We start from the raw sequence: 24,764 nt of genomic DNA, 5'->3' as shown, positions 1-24,764 counted from the left end.
GGTAAATTTAGATCACAGTAAAGGAAGCCTGGATCATACTGTGGTTAATTTGGATCATACTGAGGTAAATTTGGATCATAGTCAAGGAAGCCTGAGTCATACTGAGGTAAATTTTAATCATAGTCAAGGAGACCTAAATCATACTGTGGTAAATTGGGATCATAGTCAAGGAAGCCTGAATCACACTGAGGTAAATTTGAACCAATCAAAGAAGCCTGGATCATACTGTGGTAAATTTGAATCAGTCAAGGAAGCCAGGATCATACTGTGGTAAATTTGGATCGTAATAAAGGAAGCCTGGATCATACTGAGGTCAATTTGGATTATAATCAAGGAAGCCTAGGTCATACATTTGTAAATTTGGATCATAGTCAAGGAAGCCTAGGTCAAACTGTGGTAAATTTTGATCATAGTCAAGGAAGCCTGGGTCATACTGTGGTAAATTTTGATCATAGTCAAGGAAACCAGGATCATACTGTGGTAAATCGATCAATCGATATTTGGATAGTTGTCAAGAAAGCCCGAATCATACTTTAGTAAATTTTGATCATAGTTAAGGAAGTCTGTGTCTTAGGGGGTTAATTTAAATCAGTCAAGGAAGCCTGGACCATACTGAGGTAAATTTTGATCATACTTAAAGAAGCCTGGGTCAAACTTTGGTAAATATGGATCATAGTCAAGGAAGCCTGGATCATACTGTGGCAAATTTGGATCAGTCAAGGAAGCCTGGATCAAACTATGGTAAATATGGATCATAAACAATGAGCCTGGATCATACTGAGGTAAATTTTGGATCATAGTCAAGGAAGCCTTGATCAAACTATGGTAAATTTGGATCATAACCAACGAGCCTGGATCATACTGAGGTAAATTTTGATCACAGTCAAGGAAGCCTGGATCATACTGTGGTAAATTTAGATTATAGTTAAGGAAGCCTAGGTCAAACTGAGGTCGATTTGGATCATTGTCAAAGAAGCCTGGATCATATGGGGTAAATTTGGATCATAGTCAATGAAGCCTGGATCATAGTTCTAACAATTTATTTTAATGAAAACTTTAATACAAAATCAAAAGCTTTTGAAGCAATATACAATTACTATCAATAATGAAAGACAACTTGATTTATCAATAAAAATCATTTCAAATAATAATAATGATAAGGAATAAATACAAGAACAAATATTTATATATTGAACCAACAGGGTTCATTGAACTCCTTAGATCTCAATAACACATTTATTTTTGTTCTAACATAATCTCCTGTGTTATATCTTTTTTTCCAATTTTATATTGTGGAACCCTAGTAACTAAATGTGTCCATAAGTATCTATATAAATTGAAGAAGTGTTCTATACACAAAATTAAATTGAACAGAATATTTGAGGATTTGTGTGCATTAAATGCCACATACACAGATTAATGCCTTACTTAATATAAGCATTATATAACAATACCAATACTATAACAGGCTCATATAACACAATTTACCTTGAAATTGCACTGTTACATCTTTAAATATTAAAGATTTGATCCCTGACGTATAGAATAAGCACCTGAAGTAAAAAGTCATCAATCTTGCAAGAAAACCTTTTTTCCTTGCCTATACCTACAGCTGTCCGTGTAATAGTTTTACATCCACAGAAAAGTTTTAACTGCAAAAATAAGATTTCAAATAATTCCATGATGGTTTAAAAAGATATTAATGTTTAAAATAAAATGAACCACACACTGTGTTGAAATATTAACTTAAAAAAAAAAACAACAATTGGAAATTTTGATTACATTCAAAAATAGCACTTCAAGTATTATCTCTTGATCATGAAGAAGTTTTTTTCCAAATATTATAATATTCAATGAAGGTTTGATAAAGTTGTATCTGTCTAAAAAGACTTTTTAACAAAGGCTGAACTGAATATTGACCGTTATAATGGAATCTACGATGGCTATGTCACGCCTTCCAAACTTTTGTCAGACTAGTAAAAAATCATACTGATAAAAAAATCACACTGGTAAAAAATAAAAGACTTATAAACATTCCTTTCAACATAAATAATTTTTGTTAATAACAATATCTTGACACATTAATGATGCAATGTACCATATTACAATCAAATCATTTAATCATAGAATCAATAGGAGTTCAAAAGAGAGATGAGTACTGTTGATATCCAACATTGAAGATGGACAATATTGATGCATAATTAAATAAAAATTATCAACAAAATAATATTTGGAATTCTTTCAATTGACAGATAATCCAATGTCATTGGGAAATAAACTTATTTCTCTCTATCTTTCTCTACATCCAGTGGAATGTAAATGTCTTAAAAAAAGATAAGACATTCCTTTAATTGATTCTCTATCTTTTCTCTACACCCATTGAAAAGTAAATGTCTTTAACATGTTGGCTGCAATACCTTGTGCTCTTAAAACCTGAAATATACAAAAACTAATGGTAAAAATCATACAAAAACTCATTGTAAAAATGATACAAAAACTAATGGTAAAAATTATACAAAAACTAATGGTAAAAATTATACAAAAACAAATTATACAAAAACTAATGGTAAAAATTATACCAAATCTAATGGTAAAAATTATACAAAAACTAATGGTAAAAATTATACAAAAACTAATGGTAAAAATTATACCAAAACTAATGGTAAAAATTATACACAAACTAATGGTAAAATTTGAACAGATTTACAGTGAGTCAACTAAACCTTGTGTAATAGGCAATGCTTAGACCCCAATGAGACCTACTAAACCTTGTGTAATAGGCAACGCTTAGACCCCAATGAGACCTACTAAACCTTGTGTAATAGGCAACGCTTAGACCCCAATGAGACCTACTAAACCTTGTGTAATAGGCAATGCTTAGACCCCAATGAGACCTAATAAACCTTGTGTAATAGGCAACGCTTAGACCCCAATGAGACCTAATAAACCTTGTGTAATAGGCAACGCTTAGACCCCAATGAGACCTACTAAACCTTGTGTAATAGGCAACGCTTAGACCCCAATGAGACCTACAAAACCTTGTGTAATAGGCAACGCTTTGACCCCAATGAGACCTATTAAACCTTGTGTAATAGGCACCGCTTAGACCCCAATGAGACCTACTAAACCTTGTATAATAGGCAACGCTTAGACCCCAATGAGACCTACTAAACCTTGTGTAATAGGCAATGCTTAGACCCCAATGAGACCTACTAAACCTTGTGTAATAGGCAACGCTTAGACCCCGATGAGACCTAATAAACCTTGTGTAATAGGCAACGCTTAGACCCCAATGAGACCTAATAAACCTTGTGTAATAGGCAACGCTTAGACCCCAATGAGACCTAATAAACCTTGTGTAATAGGCAACGCTTAGACCCCAATGAGACCTAATAAACCTTGTGTAATAGGCAACGCTTAGACCCCAATGAGACCTACTAAAACTTGTGTAATAGGCAACGCTTAGACCCCAATGAGACCTACTAAACCTTGTGTAATAGGCAACGCTTAGACCCCAATGAGACCTACTAAACCTTGTGTAATAGGCAACGCTTAGACCCCAATGAGACCTAATAAACATTGTGTAATAGGCAACGCTTAGACCCCAATGAGACTTAATAAACCTTGTGTAATAGGCAACACTTAGACCCCAATGAGACCTAATAAACCTTGTGTAATAGGAAACGCTTAGACCCCAATGAGACCTACTAAACTTTGTGTAATCAGATTTGGTTTTAAAATATCTAATTCAATTCATAAAAAAAACTCAAAATATACATGTGCATATATGCAATATATGCAATATATGTCTAGTAGTTACACAATATATTTTAGGTCAAAAGAGGTCATCAATAGTAAATTTTAAACAGATATATCATGTATATCATGTTGAGGAGGGGTATTTGTGAAAAATATCAGTCGAGAGAATGTTAAATTTTGCGAGCCGTAAGGCGGGGGAAATTCATTCTTCAGACTGGTATTTTTTGCAAATACCCCTGAAGAACATGATATATCTGTTTAAGGTGGTATGGGTGTCTTTCGCCATCTTGGATTGTAAAAAACAGAGAATCTAAGGTCCATATTTTTTATCAAGTTAGCAAAATTAGATGCAGGAATGCAGATATTAATGTGAATTTTCATTTAAAAGAATCAATTTTTAAGAATATAACTTAGAAATATTGATATTTGTACAAGTGTAGATTATTTTTGGTTGTTTTTGAATATTTTCATATTGGCAATTTAAAGGGAGGTAACTCTAAAACAGTGCATTTTCTGAAGGACTCTACATGAAATTTTCCTATTTTGTCTTTTTGCTGGAAAAAACGTACGGCGACCCTATTTTTTCTTTTGATATTCTCAAAGCAATGTCTGAAAGCAATCTTTTCCTAGTTTATTTTACAATTCTATCATTTTGTTTAGTTTCTATTCACAAAATGTTGTTTTTTCCTATACAATCCATACAAAATTTGTCATTTTGTCACAACCTGTAGCTTGAGAAAATGCGCGGAGACCTGTCATTTTTATAATATTTTTGAACATGTATCAATAGATACTACATTTAGACAAAGTATGAACAAATTCTATCATTTTTATTTTAGACTCCCATACCACCTTAATTACACCGAATGTTATTGTTCAAAAAATGCATTGATGATCGTGACGTTACAAGCGTTCAGTCGGATAGAGTAAATTTTGGCAAATACCACGGCAGAGAGGGTAAAAAAGGCATATCCTTTTGGCAAATACCCTGGCAGCGTTAAAAAAAGAAAGATATTCATTTGATAACAGTAAATTGGTGAAAAATACACTGGCTATCAACCAATCAAAACCCAGGATTCTTACATAAGGTGTAATTATTCTATATATTTTATAATTAATTGATCTTTTGCTTAGTAAAAATAAATATATCAGTTGACATTTAGATTATCACGATTTAAATTGAAATTATCAAATATTTTGTTGTATTTTTTTCTAGTTGAGTTAATAAGAATGTATCTCTACAAAAGACTAATCTACATTGACCACTAAAGTTTCATATATAATTAGTGTTGTCAACGGTTAACCGGTTAACCGGTTAATCGGTCGAACGACCGAATACCGAATACCAAAAACGCTAACCGGTTAACCGGACTTTTTTCAATTTCGATAGATTTGATAAAATTTGAGTTGAAAATCAAATCATTAAATAGTTTGTTTTATTTAAAAATTGTCGTCGTGGTAATTAGTTTGACAGATCAATTGTCCAGTATATTGATTGCTATTGTTAATCCTAAAAACATCAAATTAATTAGAGTTCGAGGCAGGATCTTTAAGAAACATAATTAGTAAACATGTTTTTTTAACAGTAACTTTAAATCAGTAATGAGATTTAATTTTACTAATTACTTCATTATTTCGTTTTCGATCTAATATTGTGTAAACCTACATTTAAATGTTCAACATCTGTAGTGCAAGGGTTAGTCTTACTTAAATTCAAAAATTGTGAAATGCTTTACCAATGTGAATGTACTCAATGTATACGTGAAAGTACGAGTAACATGCTTAAAGAAAAAAGCAAACACAGTGAAGAAACAGGTCGTACAGCATGTAAAATGACCTATAGTTGTTAATTTCTGTGTCATTGTGGTCTCTTGTGAAGAATTGTCTCATTGGCAATCATACCACATCTTCTTTTTTTATAATTAATCATTTCAAAATGAAACACACCCCATTATTTTCGGAGACAACAAGAGAAAAGGAAAGAATAATAGGTTTTAGACAAATAACATATTCAATTCTACGAGATTAAGATTTTTTTTTTTTAATTTCTTAATCTGAAGATGGTACAAACGCTATAGTTGATACAACAAACAAACAAACAAACAAATATTTTATTTGCCAATCACGGCGCCCAGAATGAGCAGAATAATTATAATACAATTTTCAAACATAATGTAAAGTAAATTCAAAATAGGTTAAACAAAGTACATAATATGATTGATTTTGATTTAGTTGATTGATATAATATTAAAGAAAATGAAGTAGGCAATTTGTAAATAATAAACATATATAATACAATATGACCAATAGTCTGTTACTCTGGTCCCTTTATTGGACAGCACACCTCGTAGTATATACTAATAATTTATCAAATGTAAAAGAAATAACTTATGTAAATGCATATTTGATCATACATAATTTTATATAGAGAAAATCTAATTTAATATTGTATTTCTGTTTATATTTAAAACCTCTAATAACTGACAAATTATTATCAAAATGTTTTTATCTTCATTTCCCATTAGCCAAATAAAAAGAGATTTGTTATCAAGTTTTGAAATATTTTTATTTTTACTATATATTTTGCTTAGAAAGGGATTTCTAACATTATCCAGAGTTTTACATGTTAAAAGAAAATGCATCTCATCTTCTATTTCCTCATTACAGAGTTTGCATATTCTATTTTCTAGTTTAATATTAAAATAACGACCTTTTTCTATTTCAAGTTTGTGAGCTCCAATTCTAAATCTTGTTAAAACACATCTTTGAATATATGGTAATTTCAATAAGTAAGGCTCAAAATTAAAATTTGGTTTAAATAATCGATAAGTTCTAAGTTTATTTCCAGAGGTCTTATTTTGTCTTTTATCATTAAATAATTCTTTCTTCCATATGCTGCAATACTTTAAATATAATTTCTTTTTCACCATATTTCTAATGTTTATTTTAGATGAGAGCACCTGATACTCTTTTAAATCAAGTAATTTTAAGATAGCATCAATACTACTAGCCCAACAATTCTTCCCAGCTTTAGATAATGTATTTGAGAGAGAGTATGCATTTGTTAATAAAATATTATTTTTAATATGAATTCTTTTCCAATATTTAATCATGTTTGTTAAAATATCTATCATTAGAGGATAACGACCTAATTCGCCAAATATGGCTAAATTTGTTGCGTGCTTATTCACTCCTAATGTAAATCTGCAGAATTTTAGATGCACTTTTTCATTTTTTAGATCTTTACATAATCTATAGAAATAATTAAGTTCTGTGTCATTATTTAACTTTTTTGAATTAAAACAGCCCCATATTTCTGAACCATATAATAATACAGGTTTCACTGTGTGATCAAAAATGTGCATTAGAGTGGAGATATTAGGTTTATAATTAGTAAAATATTTTGTATATTTAAAGAATGCTTTTAAGCCTTTTTTATATAACATGTTTTTGGCTTCTGAAAAGCTGCCAGATGCACTTAAAGTTATGCCAAGATAAGTATAATGTTGGGTACTTTGGATGTACGTGTCTTTATATGAAAGCTGTGCATCTTTAATACGGCCAGATGTATTAAAAACTACAGACTTTGTTTTTTTTAAATTAACTTCTAACCCCCAATTTTGACAATAAATTTCCAGCTTATTTAGTGCATTCTGTAAACCTTTTTTAGATTCAGAAAGCAGTACAAGATCGTCAGCATGAAGAAGACAATTTAATGAAACATTTGATAGCAATACTGGGTCACAGGTTTCATCTAATAAAGATTTAAAATCATTTATAAATATTTTAAAGAGACTTGGGCTAAGATTATCTCCTTGTCTTACTCCAATATATGATCTAAAGTCTGAAGTTAACATGTTTCGTGTTTTTATACATAGTATGTTATTAGAATACATACTTTTGATTATATTATAAAAATGAGTTCCTACTCCAATTTTACTAAGTTTATAAAACAGTCCTGTGTGATTAACCGTATCAAAAGCTCTTCTAAAGTCAACAAAACATGTGTATAATGGTTTCGAACCTTTTTGTGTGTGTTTATCTATTAGAGTTTTTAAGACAAAAAGATGATCACTAGTCATTTTACCTTTAGAGAAACCAATTTGTTCTTGGGATATAATGCCATGCTTTTCTAAATATTTTTCTAATCTATTATTTAATATTCTAGTAAACAACTTTCCAATATTACTAATTATTGCAATTACTCTGTAATTGCTAGGTTCTGAGGTGTCACCTGACTTATGTATAGAAGTTAAAAAACTTTTACACCAAATTTTAGGAAAAATTCCACAAGTTAGGACATTATTAAATATTTTCAAAAGGGGTTGAGAAAAATGTAGAAAACCATATTTTAACATTTCATTTGATATTTAGTCAAATCCGCAGGCTTTTTTATTTTTTAAAGATTTCAGTGCATCAAGAACCTCTTTTTCAGAAATTTTAAAATCTAGCTCATTAAATTGCTTACATTTCTCTGCTTCAGCTAACAATTTATTTAGATCCTGGTTATTTATATCTTTAGCAGTATTTAATTCCCTAAAATAGTTCAACCATTCTTCAGCTGATATATTGTCTTGCGATTGCACTCAAAAATCACCACCTTCACTTAAAAATTTATTCAGAAGTTTCCAGTAAGCTTTAGGATTGTTATCTTTTAAATTATCAAGCTGATTTACTAAATTTTGTCTATAGAGACGTATTGTATTTTTTCTAGATTTTCTATAATGCTTTAAAGCACTAAAATAGGATGATCGAATATATGGATCTTTATTATATTTTTTAAATAAATTTTCTTTATCAATGAGATGCTTTTTAGGACTGATAGAGATAGATTTTCCCAATTAGGTTTTTTCTTTTTCTTGTTAGATTTTTTAAAACTATGATTTTTCTTTCTTAGACTTTTGTTTGCCACATCATAAATTACCTGATTAAAGTTATTAATTAAAGAATTGATTCCTGATTCTGTTTGATCAACATGTAATTTCATGAAATTGGACAGATCATTCTGAATTTCTGATGAGGACAACACATTTTGGAATTCCACCGAAGATTTATCAGTCCATATGTATGAAGGCGGAAGAGGTTCAAGAGGACAACCACCATGTTTACAATCATTTTCTACAGAGTATTTTACATTTAACATCATAGATATTTGACAATGGTCAGACATTGTTCCAATAAAATCATGTACATGAAAAAATGAAATATATTTTACTAAATACTCAGATACAATGAAATAATCTATGACACTACTACCATTAGGTTGATGTGAGGTGTACTGTCCAAAAGTATCTCCAAATGTTCTACCATTTAGAATTCTTAATTTATCTTGAATACATAAATCAATTAAATATTTCCCCCTTTGAGAAAGTATATTATCTTGACTACTTCTAGAGGGTAAATCTAAATCAGGGCTGTATGAATTAAAAAGGGGTATGTGATTTGAACTATCGCCTTGAATTAGGTCAGGTTCATCTCCAGTCCTGGCTTTAAAATCCCCTGCCAATATAATATCCCCATCTTTTGAGTGTTTAGAAATATCTTTCTCAATTAGTGAAAGAATGTCAGCCTCTAATTGGCGACTATAGGTTGATTCCGCTGGTGGGTCATAAAGGAAACATATATAAATATGTCTTGATATTCCAAAAATTTTTTTTATCTAATTTTAACCAGATGTAATCACTGGTTTCATGTTCAAGAAATTTCACCCCTTTTCGAATATCTTTTTTTATATAAATAGATAATCCTCCAGATCGCTTTCTACTTCTTGGAGATCTAGGCCTTATTAAGTTAATCACATCAAATTCAGGTACTTTGAGGCAATTTTTCAAATTACAATGAGTTTCCATTAGACAGAATATATCCTTATCAGAGACCAGACTAACAAACTCAGGGTCTTCAAACTTAATAAAATCTTTTGATTTATACCCATTGATATTCCAACTAGCAATATGAAGTGATGTTTTTTCCATTTAATCTTTCTTATATTTAAATATTACGTGTATTTGATTATTAAAAGTCAATCTTCGACAGGAATCCTCACAGACAAGCCTTATAATGCTAAAGGAAAAACTTCAATTCAAAAAGCGTATTTATGACTAGGATGAAAGGTTGTCAAATTGACTTTCATACCACATCTTATATCTATGTGTAGGGTTCTATTGATAAGGCTTTCAAACACCAACTTAAATTACCGGTTAACCGGTTAATCGGTCGAACGATTATCCGAGTAACCGGTTAGGCAAAAGTGTACGATTTGACAACACTATATATAATTTTAAGGTTAACCAATACTTACATGTAAGTTATCATCATATGTGAATTGACTTATAGCCATGCCATTTAATTTAACTGTAGATGGTTTGTGTAAGACACCATACACTACAATAGATCTCAGTATCATAGGTTCATCAGTATAGCCTGCATACATAACATTGTTTGTCACTGTATTCTGAAATAAAAACTCACACTGTTACACTGTCATTTTATGTCATATCATACATGTTCTTTTTCTTATCTTTATCACATAAGTGAAATTAGATAAGGATAACATTAACCAATAAATTTACATATGTAAAGCCTATTTATACAGCATAAATACCTGTATATCATTTCACACATTACATATAATATCTAAAATTTAACTAATTGTTCCCATGCAGTTGCTTTCTTTCCATAATCAACCGAGACTAATTTTCTATTGTAATTTCTGTTATCTAAATTTGAGGAGGATAGGAACCTTTAATCTATTACATCTTTTGCATTGGATTTGATTTTAATGTTTTAATGCCACTTTTAAGCACTGTTTTATGGCTATTAGTGGCAGCCAGTTTTCATAGATGGAGGACGCTGGAGTGCCCAGAGAAATTCAAAACCACTGACCTTTGATAGGGAAACTAACATCCTAGTCAATTACAAGTGGAGACAAGTGCATCCACAAGAGTAGGGTTCAACCTCACAACCTCAGTGTTAATTGGTTAGTGATTACAGTAGTAAAACAACTTAGACCACTCAGCCACAGACCCCCCTCTCTTGTATTATAAACAAATTTATACGTTAAAATTTATATGTACAACAAAGTCTGCTGAAACCAAGAAGTTACTTGTTATTACCTTAGATGTCAGAAATCTGATCATGTTAAACTTTCCCATTGTGTGAGTACCTGGAATTATAAAAACAACACATTTATTCTTCTCTGTTTTTAAAAATTATTTCCATAAGAATAAGATTAAGAATTTCATTATTCTAATCAAGAACCCATAAAGGGCATCATTTTACTACAACTATATGCACAATATTGATGCTATCTTGTATCAAGTTAATAAAATAGTGATTTTTTTTCATACATATGTAAAAATTGTTTATATCTATCTTGTATTTTCCATTTGGAAAACTGCATAATTGATGTGTTTTGTCAAAAAACAAAATGTGGTTCCCCTGAATCCAAGCATCTAGGACAAATAACATCAACAAGATAATTTCCACTTGATTTAATACTTGTAAAATGATTTGTATGGTACTTAATTCAATTTGAAAGTTTCTGGATGATACACCAGTGATATTGCTTGGGGAACTTTATTGTCTACTCTTAAAATATTATTGAGTATTGAGTGAACTCTGTATAGAACATATTCTACTATCACACACACTAATTTATATAAATTTCTATAGTATTCTATCTTTCCGAGAAAAAATATCACCTTAAATACCCACCACATATACACTCAAACGCTGATATATACAGTCTGCCAAAAGTTAAGCACCACCTATTTTTATTGCATAGATTTTTTTGCAAATTAAAAAAATCAATTATTCCACGAAAAAAAGAAAACAATCATATAGCAATTTTGCTTATGTATACCATAAACAAACCAGAAGTGTAATTTTAGTCACTTATAAAGGTTTTATGCATGTAGGTTTTCTGTTCATAGAAATAGTGTAAATTACACAATTCAGAAACAGAATTTAAGTTTCACTGTGATTTTATTTTTTTACAACAATTGATCACCCAATATTATTAAAATTTTCTACACATTAGCTTTGGTATATTCGGCAAATTTTATGTCAATATTTGAGTCAATACCATGTGTAACAACGTCACTTCCGCTACAGTTTCATAGCACGACGTATCATTCTCGGTGCAAGCCTTCAAGCTTTAGTTTAGGAAATCTGTTGCATTAAACAAATACCACTTTTAAATCGACAAAATATTGTTAAGGTGGATCTCTGTGATTGAGATTTCCGCCAATGGCATCTCTGACAAGTTTGATAGGGTTTATGTATTGGGGCATGGAAGGCTAAAAAATAGTGTAAATGGCTTGTTGCTCTTTGGACTCGGTTAAAATGCTTGTCATGTGTGTTCTCGCGTTGTCGTCCATATACAAGGGTCTTGCAGTGGCGGATCCAGAAATTTTCATAAGTGGGGGCCCACTGACTGACCTAAGAGGGGGCCCGCTCCAGTCACGCTTCAGTGATTCCCTATAAAAGCAACCAAAATTTTTCCCAAAAAGGGGGGGCCCGGGCCCCCTGGCCCCCCCCCCCTAAATCCGCCTCTGCCTTGGAAATGTAGATGCAAGTGGGGGATTATTAAAATGAGGGACTACAATGTTTAAAGGCACCACATCTCTGTATGTCTGTCCGTTTATGTTACCCTGCAGACAATGTATACCCAGCTTATAACGGTATAAGAAGCAACCCCGTACTGGAACATCACCAGCACTGAATGCAGTCCTTGTGCAAACATTGTTTTTGGTCATAGGCCGTTTTATTTCCCCGCGAAATTCGTATTATGGCGTCTACTGGCAGTAACAGAAACTGACTACCATCTGAACAATGAGTGTTTTGTCAGCTTATTATGTTCAAGCATAGATGGTCATTATCCCATTAAAACTTGACGGTAGAGTGCCTACCTGTAAGTACAGGTCTCTATACACCAAGACTTGCTCTTTGGTTGCCTCTGAGAAGTAGACTGACCAATGTAAGAACACTAACACGATCACTTGGAGAAACAGTGTATTTGTAAGCGCGCATATGACCTTTGATAAGAGGTTGCTTGACTGCTTTATCGAAGTTCAATTTTTTTGGTCGTAATGGATTTTCTTAGTGTATGTTGAAGGTAATTCATAACACCAAACATAAATATTTTTTTCGCAATAGTTATAAAAATATTGCCAGTTATATTTCGGTGGTGCTTAACTTTTGGCGGACTGTATATATTAAACAATATTATATACATCCCATTTTCCAAGAAAAGATCATCCTCTACAATACACACACACACACACTGATTTTATTCTCACCTATGGTATCCCCATCGTCCCAGAAGAGATCACCTTGTGCTGTTCCATTGACATCCAATGATACCACCAAAGATCTAACACTTACCTATGGTATCCCCATCGTCCCAGAAGAGATCACCTTGTGCTGTTCCATTGACATCCAATGATACCACCAAAGATCTAACACTTACCTATGGTATCCCCATCGTCCCAGAAGAGATCACCTTGTGCTGTTCCATTGACATCCAATGATACCACCAAAGATCTAACACTTACCTATGGTATCCCCATCGTCCCAGAAGAGATCACCTTGTGCTGTTCCATTGACATCCAATGATACCACCAAAGATCTAACACTTACCTATGGTATCCCCATCGTCCCAGAAGAGATCACCTTGTGCTGTTCCATTGACATCCAATGATACCACCAAAGATCTAACACTTACCTATGGTATCCCCATCGTCCCAGAAGAGATCACCTTGTGCTGTTCCATTGACATCCAATGATACCACCAAAGATCTAACACTTACCTATGGTATCCCCATCGTCCCAGAAGAGATCACCTTGTGCTGTTCCATTGATATCCAATGATACCACCAAAGATCTAACACTTACCTACGATATCCCCATCGTCCCAGAAGAGATCACCTTGTGCTGTTCCATTGACATCCAATGATACCACCAAAGATCTAACACTTACCTATGGTATCCCCATCGTCCCAGAAGAGATCACCTTGTGCTGTTCCATTGACATCCAATGATACCACCAAAGATTTAACACTTACCTATGGTATCCCCATCGTCCCAGAAGAGACCACCTTGTGCTGTTCCATTGACATCCAATGATACCACCAAAGATCTAACACTTACTTATGGTATCCCCATCGTCCCAGAAGAGATCACCTTGTGCTGTTCCATTGACATCCAATGATACCACCAAAGATCTAACACTTACCTATGGTATCCCCATCGTCCCAGAAGAGATCACCTTGTGCTGTTCCATTGACATCCAATGATACCACCAAAGATCTAACACTTACCTATGGTATCCCCATCGTCCCAGAAGAGATCACCTTGTGCTGTTCCATTGACATCCAATGATACCACCAAAGATCTAACACTTACCTATGGTATCCCCATCGTCCCAGAAGAGATCTCCTTCTGCTGTTCCATTGACATCCAATGATACCACCAAAGATCTAACACTTACCTATGGTATCCCCATCGTCCCAGAAGAGATCTCCTTCTGCTGTTCCATTGACATCCAATGATACCACCAAAGATCTAACACTTACCTATGGTATCCCCATCGTCCCAGAAGAGATCCCCTTGTGCTGTTCCATTGACATCCAATGATACCACCAAAGAGAATTTGTTCTTACGACTAAAAAGAAGAGTAATTGTATACTGTTTAAAGGAAATATGAAAGAAAGAATATTGTTTTTTCATATCAGTAAAAAAAAAAAAGATTTTTCAACAGTTTGATTGAAAAAAAAAGAAATACAAGGTGAGGCTGGGTATGAGAAACTTCAGTTAAAACTTGTTTATGTAGGCACTGTCTTTTAGTTTTTCTATATTACGGTGTGTAGGTGTTTAAAATTACACATTGTATTAAATTCATTAAAAAAAACACATTAAGACAATTCTATTGATTGAGTTATCTCTCTTTGTCCAAAATATATGAATAAAACAATTAAAATCCCTATCTTAAGCCGTGTTCACATTGACCTAAACTCAGTGTTGTGTTAGTGTAACTCACACGTAAACTAAACAAAATTATGTTCTCATTGATAAAACTCAATGTTTACATGTAGTTTAAATCATGTTTTGTCTACATACAGTCGATAGTCAATATAGGCCTTGTGTAGGTTAAGTGTCACAAAACTAGACATTTAGAACATTCATTTTATCATATATATTTAAAGGAGAAACCGTTTTTGAATAAAATTGATATCTAAAACAATTATTAATAAAGTTCTTTACAAAATATTTTGTATAATTTTGATATATTTATTTGTTATAACATTTCTTTATCAACTCCTTATCAAGACTCATAGTATCATCATTTCCAAACACAAATCTGTACACAGAAATATTTGCCACTGGTCTTTACTCAAACAACGATTCACTCATATATATGAATGCATTACTAAAAAAAGCGTGAGGTAAATTATTTTGTTTATTTAGTATCTCAGATCCGTTAAAATACACCTCGAAATATAAAAAAACCATTACTCCCTACTTTTGCAAAATACTCCTTTATGGAGAAGAAATACAAACAAAATGGGAAAAAACAACTACCAGAAAAGAAATGTAGTGCTCCTTAACATCCCAATCCTTTTACTTCGTCTATTAGCATGCTGATGCAGCCTACGTTTTCTTATGCGTGACCGAGAAATTTTAGTATCTCTTTAGACTACTGCAAATCATCAAAATGGTTTTCATAAAGGAGCAACCACTTGACTAAAAAGAGGGTGGGGTGGGGGTGAGTCAGATTTTTTTTCGATGCTAGCAATCAAATTTTATTTATTTTACAATATTTTATACTATAATGTATGGTGAAGCTCTGGATTCCGATTTAAAAAAATCTGTATGACCAGAATATATTTTTTTTATCAAATTGGGGATCAAAATATTTAGTAAGGAACCCAAACCCCACCCCACCCTCTATTTAAAGTCAAACGGTTGTTCTCAAACTGCAAGAAAAACTGTCCATAAAATTTGCATTTGGCTCTACGTAATGAACATTTAAATGACACATAGCTTACAAGTGTGAACAAATCTTATGTACAGGTAGCTAAACAAGGTGTATGGATGTGAACAAATGTAATGTGAAACCAGTGTACATTACGGTAAACTAAATGTAAACATGTTTACTGTACATGGCTTTTGGTGTGAACACGGCCTTAGAAAAAGGTAATGACTAAATGTCTCTCAGTATAATGATAATCTTTGTTTGTAATTACCTGAGGGTTGTTGTCAAATCTGGATCCTGTAGAGTAAGAATGGACCCTCCTCTGACATGAAGATTTATCTTGTTAGCAGGGGCTGCTAATTTGACCACAGAACCATTACTACATATAGCGCCACCTGTATACCAATCGTACCATACACCTGTTGGAAAGTAAGCACCAATACTGGTTGTTCCCTGAAATATTGGAAACCAATTTACATTTATATAGAGATATAAAAAAATAAAAATAAAATAGCATTGAAAAACTTAATTTTCCAAAATGTTGTCTTAAATTTTTATAATATGTCCTCTGGCTGATATAGTAATTTCTTGTTGCAATTGATGTGATGTGAAAACATACACAATACTATTGAAGAAGGGTGGGAACACCCTTTTTTTTTTAACGATCTATGAATTTAAATGGGGACATATAATTTTACCTTTGCAAGGGCTGGCAGGGCAGGAGAAATAATTAACAATTTTTATATTTTCAAGGGCTGGAAGGGCAGGAGAAATAATTAACAATTTTTATATTTTCAAGGGCTGGAAGGGCAGGAGAAATAATTAACAATTTTTATATTTTCAAGGGCTGGAAGGGCAGGAGAAATAATTAACAATTTTTACCATTTCAAGGGCAGGATAAATCATTTACAATATTTACCTTTTCAGGGGTAGGAAATAATTGAAATTTTTTACCTTTTCAAGGGCAGGAGAAATCATAAACAGTTTTTACCTTTTCAAGGGTAGGATATAATTGAAATTTTTTACCTTTGTAAGGGGAAGAAATAATTAACAAATTTTACCTTTGCAAGGGCTAGAGAAATAATTAACACATTTTACCTTTTCAAGGGCAGGAGAAATAACTAGATACCATTGACATGGGAGCCATCTCTGTGGGCCCCGCTGTCAATAACGTGGGGGTAAATAAGTTGTATGGATAATCTGATATGAAGCATTATTTGAAGTTATTACATAGTCTCATGTGTGATTTTATTCTAAGATTTTAAGTTAAAACTGATAAATATTCTCAACTTACTTTCATAGTATAATAGTGATATGACTGCATGATGTGAACTCACTGTTGACTACTCTAAGATGACTTCTGGATATATGGATTGATGTTTGAACAATATGTTTAAAGGTGCTGCCCAATTGATATTTGTCACATATTTTTAGAATTATGCCTTCAATATATTATGACCCACCAAAAAAGAATGCCAATGAAATGTTAAATAAAGGGCTGCGCTTTAGCGCATGATACGCCTGTTGCTCTGTTAACTTGTCTTTTAATGAATTTATATGACCAACTAGAAATAGTGTGAGCCCTGTCAAATACCCCCCCCCCCCCCCCCCCAAATAATAAATAAAAATGCACAAAAAATTGGCACTATTAAGGCTACCTCAAATTTAACTAAGTTTGTTGTCTTAATTTTTCATTCATACATTCTATCTTGTTCACAACACACTTTCTGAGTACCAAGTACCTTTTATATTTATAAAATGAAAAGGGAGCTTATGTGTGTTATTGGCCGAAGTGTGGACGATGGATGCACAGAAGGACGGACAACGGTATACCATAATACGTCCCGTCTAAAAGACGACGGGCCTATAAAAATGGCAAAAAAGACTACAATGACAATGAGGAGCAGCAAGGAGATAACAGGGAAAGTGAGGAAGTAGGTGATGAAAGTAAGGATTTCATTGATGATGAAGATAAAGATTACATTGATGATGGAGATGAGGATTTCATTGATGATGAGGATGAGGATTTCATGGATGATGAGAAGGCCTCTTCTGAGAATGTAAATGAGGATTTTTCTGATGATGAGGACAGTAATTACAGTGAAGAAGACACTGATGATTAAACCTAGTTCAGCTTTTCAATATTTAGCATAAAAAACAAATATCATTAACATTGGCATATAACATAGAAGTCTTCAATGCAATATTAGGAAAGTGATATATGATTATGGGTTATAGTAATTCTATGGCTGATTTCAAAATTTTATAGTAGTTTGAAAGAAGGTAATTTTCTTGGGGTATATTGATTGAACCTTTCTATTGTTTAGAATATTCACAATATGATCATATTGATAAATGTTTAGGAGACTTGATTTCCTTATTTTTTTCATAAAATGACACCCTTTAACATTTAAGGAATATTTAGTCACGTGTTAGGATTTTCGTGTTGTCACTTGTTCACAAAAATCATAACAGTTATCTAGATATTGAGCGGACACGATCTTCACCACAGGACACAGGGTTGTCAACTGAAACCAAAGTTTTTGACCTTGACCTTTGACCTAGGAAGTTGTACATACATCATTACACACACTCTGGTGTTGGTTAAAATGGATGTCAAGTATAAACTTTGAAATCATAACGGTTCTCAAGATATAAAGCGGACACGATCTTCACCACAGGACACAGGGTTGTCAACTGAAACCAAAGTTTTTTTTACCTTTACCTTTGTCCTAGGAAGTTGTAAATACATCATGACACACCTTCTAGTGGTGGTTAATAAACATGTAAAGTATAAAGTATGAAATCATAATGGTTCTCTAGATATGGAGCGGACACTAAGTTAAAGTGTTACCTATGAACGGACGGACGGACGGACAGACGTACTGATCACTATAGGGCGACCTGCCTAAAGGCGAGGCCCTAATTAACAAATTTTACCTTTTCAAGGGCAGGAGAAATCATCAGTGAACTTCCCCATAAAAACTGACTATCTATACTATAAGTGTTTTTGTCCTGTGGAAACCTACAATGAGAAAAGTTTTATTATTTTCAGGTTTTTAGTCAAATTCATGTTGATATTAGGTATAATACCTGGCTGCATGCGTTTTACCTTTATTCTTCTGACTCTGAAAATTGTTTAACTGTAAATATTTTAGAATCACTATTCAAACCTGCACCAAACCTTGTAGTTATATATTACAATGGCAGGTGGTCAAACCACAAAAATGCCACCATTTTCAAGTTGTTTTGACAGTATTATCTGTGGTTAATTATTCCGGTACTATAAAAATAATGCTTAATATTCACACAATAAAAAGACATCCAATTTTATCAAATATGAAGTTCTAACTGATAACATACATGTATGAATAATTTTATTACTTTGTACTGCAATACAACATATATTATAACCATTGTTCTTGGTGTCTTACAATTGAAATGAAAAAAGATTTCCACATATAACTTTGTAGCTCCAGAAGGTTTTTTCCACTAAGATCTTCAGTAAAATATTCATATTTTTGTACTCACTCAAAGAACAAAGGCCTTGCGACAGTTTCTCCCATCATATGACTTTTATGAAACAGTGTATATAAATATGGTAACAAAGAATATCTGATCATATAGGCTGTCTTTGTTGATTCTATAAGGTCCTGACTGAACGAAGCTGGGTCTTGAGGCTGCAATATATATATACAAATATGATTTATTTATTAAACCAAATAACTTTTAATACTGGAGCTCCTTGTTTATATGTTTCTCGAAGTCAAAGTAAATTCTTATAGTCAGGGCACATAATAAAATTAAGAATGGAAATGGGGAATGTGTCAAAGACACAACAACCAGACCACAGAACAAAAACAGAAGGTCATCAATACATCTTCAATGCAGCAAAAAATTCCCGAACCTGGACACGTCCTTCAGCTAGCCATTAACAAATATATATACTTGTTCAGTGATAATGGACTTCATACTAAACTCCAAATTATACACAAGAAACAAAAAATAAAAATAAAAATATTACAAGACAACCAAAGGCTAGATACTCCTGATTTGGGACAGGCGCAAAAATGCGGCAGGTTAAACATGTTAACTACCTAACAATCTTTTTCTTCCAACTTTATTTCCCGGGATAATGTCAGGAACTATGCAGAAACCATGTTGCAAGTAGCAATGTGTAGGTTTAAACAAGAGTATTTTCTCTTATGACTTATTATCAAGATCTAGATAGGCAAAGTTGGTGGCCTATAATTGTTGACTTCATTTGAACTTTGGTTGATCATTGGCATTCATACCACATCTCCTTATTATGTTTTACAAAAGGTTTGGTTTGTGCAAATAAATCAGGCTTGCCATTGGTTTATATCTGTCATATTCGTTTTATTTAAATTGCCATGATATTTATTAGTCTGCCATTGAATTGTCTTATATCTTCATGTGTGCACCTTTTATGGCAAAATACAATTTTTCATTGTTTAAGGCAATCTGGGGACCTTAGATTGTTTACATGCACTTTATTAGATGTTTGGTGAATAGTTGCCTCATTGGCTCTCATATCACACATGGTAATTTTTATATGAATGCATCAACAAGTCAAGACTCCTGGAGCGTGTGTTGTTAATACTCTATTTTACAGTATACAGTATAAGTTTTTCTCATTGTTGAAGGTCGTTTTTGTGGTCCAAAACTTATTTGATTCCTATATCCTTTTTATTTAATACTCAAACTTCTGCCACATTTCCTGAATTATTGGATATTTCCTCAATGACAACTGTGTACATGAATCTTGAAATCCTCCATTTTAAATTCTAATGCAACAATGTTTGTAAAGCTCATTTTCATTGGATAACGTCACTTATTTACATGGCATCAATTGACAATTGATGGTATGGGACGTACCTGCAAGCGTAGACGGCATATAACAGATTTTATATACATGTTTTAACGTTGTTTTCTGTTAGCTTCATTAGAATGGAGATAACTTTATTGTATTTAAAGCTCTGGTGGCATCAATAGGAGATTTTATGGTTGCAAATACCCGTTTACTGTCTCCACTAACGTGTCGCCAGTAAACATGTTCTTATTCAAGGTAATTTATATTTGCCTTCAGTCCGACAGAGTTATGGCTCCTTGAGAAAGGATAAAATGCTCCTAACTGGTACCATCTCTGACAAAGTTCTTCTGTGGTATCCAGTTGAAATCCACAAATATCAGCTCCAATCATTGATATACCAAACATGTTAAAGTTTAATAGCTCTAAAAATAAAAAAAACTTAATCATAGATATACCAAACATATTAAAGTTTAATAGCTCTAAAAATAAAAAACCTTAATCATAGATATACCAAACATATTAAAGTTTAATAGCTCTAAAAATAAAAAACCTTAATCATAGATATACCAAACATATTAAAGTTTAATAGCTCTAAAAATAAAAAACCTTAATCATAGATATACCAAACATATTAAAGTTTAATAGCTCTAAAAATAAAAAACCTTAATCATAGATATACCAAACATATTAAAGTTTAGCATCTCTAAAAATAAAAAAACTTAATCATAGATATACCAAACATGTTAAAGTTTAATAGCTCTAAAAATAAAAAAAACTTAATCATAGATATACCAAACATATTAAAGTTTAGCATCTCTAAAAAAACAAATTTGATAAATTTGAAAATAAAATAAAATAATTTGAAGCACTCCAATCCTCCATTTACAAACTTAATTTAAGTCCAACATCTTTAAAAAATTAGAACATTCCTAACATTAATCTACACAATCTATTATCTTATTCACATCTATAACAAATTACATATTTCTTATCAAAATTATTCCAAGCATCTTAAATATTTCTGAAATAAAAAAATACTTCCATCTGATATTGATAATCACTCAATATAAAGTTTGAAATCTTTAGAAATTGTTTAAAAAAGAATTCTCATCGCTTGATACAAAACATACAAAAAAAACATAAAGACACACCAGTTATTGACACAAACAAGTAACATTCAAAAGTCTAGCTTCCATCAATTAAATATAATAAACGTTTTTAAATTTGGCTCGTTTAATTTTCATAAAATTTTGTCAAAGTATTCACTTTGACACTTAAACAAAAAAATAAAAATTTAAAAAATTTTGAACCAACTGTTTTGTCAGACAAATTACACTGGTTTTATAGCAATTTGACAAACACAATTTTTGATCATTGAGAAGCTTTATATTACTTTTACAACACAATGTAATTAAAATGTTAAGCTGACTGTACAGAGTTATCTCCCTGTAGTGTTAGGTACCACCTTAAAACTGAAATTGATATATCTTGAACATATCAACCACCAATATTTCTATGAGAAAAATCCTAAAAGCTATTTACATGTATTATTGTATATATGTATAGCACTGTACTTTGGTTTGGTTCTAACCTAGGATTGTATATTACCTGGTATAGACATTGCCATGTCATGATATGTAGCAAAATTATCTCCTGACCAGTGTCCACCATAATAACCTTGACCAGCATATGTTGACCTTGAGATGATAAATGGTCTTTTGTTTCTGACAGTTTTAAGTGCCCTGTAAATTATAGCATTACATATAAATGGCCTATTGTCTTCAAAATGCACTGGATTAAAGAAATATAAAGATAATACATATAGAAATGTTGTTCAAGTCTCAGTCTTAACCCGTCTTTCGTTACTAATTGAGCTGTAACCATCCCTATTATCTCATTTCACTAGATTTTAACCAACATTTTAGTGACATCAGTTTAACTTTATCCCTATAAACCAGAGGCCCATGGTGATTATTAACCAACATTTTAGTGGCATCAGTTTAACTTAATCCCTATAAACCAGAGGCCCATGGTGATTATTAACCAACATTTTAGTGGCATCAGTTTAACTTAATCCCTATAAACCAGAGGCCCATGGTGATTATTAACCAACATTTTAGTGGCATCAGTTTAACTTAATCCCTATAAACCAGAGGCCCATGGTGATAATTAACCAACATTTGAGTGGCATCAGTTTTACTTAATCCCTATAAACCAGAGGCCCATGGTGATAATTAACCAACATTTTGGTGGCATCAGTTTAACCTAATCCCTATAAACCAGAGGCCCATGGTGATAATTAACCAACATGTTAGTGACATCAGTTTAACTTAATCTCTATAAACCAGAGGCACATGATGATATGTATCTAACATGTAAGTGGCATCAGTTTAACTTAATCTGTATAAACCATGATTATGATGACAGGCAAGTGGCCTCAGTTTTGGGAAGTCCTTGTAAACCAAATGTCCATGATAATACTTACGTGTAAGTCGCCTGAGTTTCAGTTAGTCCATATAGATTATGTACGTTGTATGATATAGATAAGTTCTGTTGTGATGTGGCGCAAATTGTAGAAAATCTCAGGCTTCCTCCTGCAACATCTGTCAAAATAAATAATTTTTATAGTGAACAAGATGCTCTCAAGAGTATGCGTCACTCACTTTGCTGTATGTATATCTTTAACTATGAGCACTTTCTATGGAATTCTTGAACCGTTAATATATCCTTACATGAGACATATGGAGGATATTCTATGGAATTCTTAGGACAACTGTTAATAAATCCTTACCTGGGACATATGGAGGATCTTTTATGGAATTCTTAGGACAACTGTTAATAGAAACTTACCTGGGACATATGGAGGATCTTCTATGGAATTCTTAGGACAAATGTTAATAGAAACTTACCTGGGACACATGGAGGATCTTCTATGGAATTCTTAGGACAAATGTTAATAGAAACTTACCTGGGACATATGGCACAGTGTAGATACTATTCTGTACGCTATCCGGAAGTCGCGATTTTCGAAGCGAGAACTTTTTGGATCACATTCTAAATTTGTTGGATATACTATATTAAACGGTAAGATGTTCATCTGTACATTGCTTAATGCTTAATTCAGCTGACATCGATATTCACAAATGGTTTTTAATTAAATTTAGCACATTCATTATTCGTATCTTTGCCTTAATCAAGAGATTTTCAAGTGCATCACTAAGGAAAATCAGTCGGTGAACCTAAAAACAATCTTTTGGCACCCTTACTGTACAAATTAACGTAAAACCCAGACTTAATTAACTAAATAAAGTATATTTTAAGTGGTGGTAAAAGTTTCAGCCAGATCTTTGAAGCCAGAAATAAGAAAATTACACTTGTTTGAATTTCTCACTGTACGATCAGTCTCGCTTGTATATTTTGAAACTGTATGATCAGTCGTTATTTCACTGTATTCTAGTGGTGATTTCAAAGTTATTTACGATACATTAGAAGGGGGCAATTTTTATAAATAACACAAATATATTTCAATAAATTCACATCCTGAAAACTTATGAATCATGTTTAAGCTTGATAGGGTGTACTCGACTTACTTCATTAAGTATAAGGATGTTTGAATGTTGCTGAGATAAGAGGAAGTTTTGTTTGTTTATATAAGTTCCAGAAATGTCCTCCGTTATACTTAAAATTGTACAAACACACAGATTTAATTGTTATACAAACATTCGAGGCCGTACTGTAGCCTATAATTGATCACAGTTCCTTCACTTTGTTTTGGATGTAGATCTGTCTCTTTCACACGCAATTGTACACCTCTTTGTAAAGCGGTGGTTTATAGTGATAATGAAGTCCGTCTTTCCGTTTGTCCGTTGGACCAGTACAACATGTTTCGCGGTTTTGTAAGCGCATCTCCTATAAACCACTTAATATACATTGGGGTTTCCAGACATTTTTAAATGGAGAGGGTGTCCAATCCAGGAGAATAGAGGATTACAAATATATGTTCACATACAAATGCATTGAAAGTTAAAAATTATTTTCAAACCGCCGGATCCCAATTGTCAAAAAAAGACCCCGAAATGACAATGTTAAACAATTCAAACGAGAAAATTAACGGCCTTATTTATATAAAAAAAAGGAATGTATTTCGAATTTTATTAAAAAACTTTTATGGGGTTTCTTTGTATAAGATACGGACTT

The 24,764-nt window shown here is 32.4% G+C and overlaps 1 protein-coding gene across 3 annotated transcripts in view; it reads right to left on the bottom strand.

The window, feature by feature from the left end:
• Positions 1-1,026: 1,026 nt before the first annotated feature.
• Positions 1,027-24,764, bottom strand: part of LOC134726038 (lysosomal alpha-glucosidase-like) — a 70,228-nt gene continuing 46,490 nt past the window's right edge. For all 3 annotated transcript variants that reach the window (XM_063590412.1, XM_063590409.1, XM_063590411.1), the window contains exons 11-20: positions 23,053-23,170; positions 22,176-22,309; positions 20,838-20,989; positions 19,265-19,413; positions 18,674-18,758; positions 16,005-16,186; positions 14,334-14,422; positions 10,872-10,921; positions 10,058-10,210; positions 1,027-2,433 (exon numbers count right to left, since the gene is read on the bottom strand). In XM_063590412.1, coding sequence (XP_063446482.1) covers positions 2,371-2,433; positions 10,058-10,210; positions 10,872-10,921; positions 14,334-14,422; positions 16,005-16,186; positions 18,674-18,758; positions 19,265-19,413; positions 20,838-20,989; positions 22,176-22,309; positions 23,053-23,170 — 1,175 coding nt within the window. In that variant the 3' untranslated portion in view covers positions 1,027-2,370. The remainder of the gene's footprint in view (positions 2,434-10,057; positions 10,211-10,871; positions 10,922-14,333; positions 14,423-16,004; positions 16,187-18,673; positions 18,759-19,264; positions 19,414-20,837; positions 20,990-22,175; positions 22,310-23,052; positions 23,171-24,764) is intronic.

This window comes from Mytilus trossulus, chromosome 7 (assembly GCF_036588685.1).
Source record: "Mytilus trossulus isolate FHL-02 chromosome 7, PNRI_Mtr1.1.1.hap1, whole genome shotgun sequence".
NCBI lineage: Eukaryota > Metazoa > Mollusca > Bivalvia > Mytilida > Mytilidae > Mytilus > Mytilus trossulus.
The sequence above is the reverse complement of the archived record's forward strand: the minus strand, read 5'-3'. Positions and strand labels throughout refer to the sequence as shown.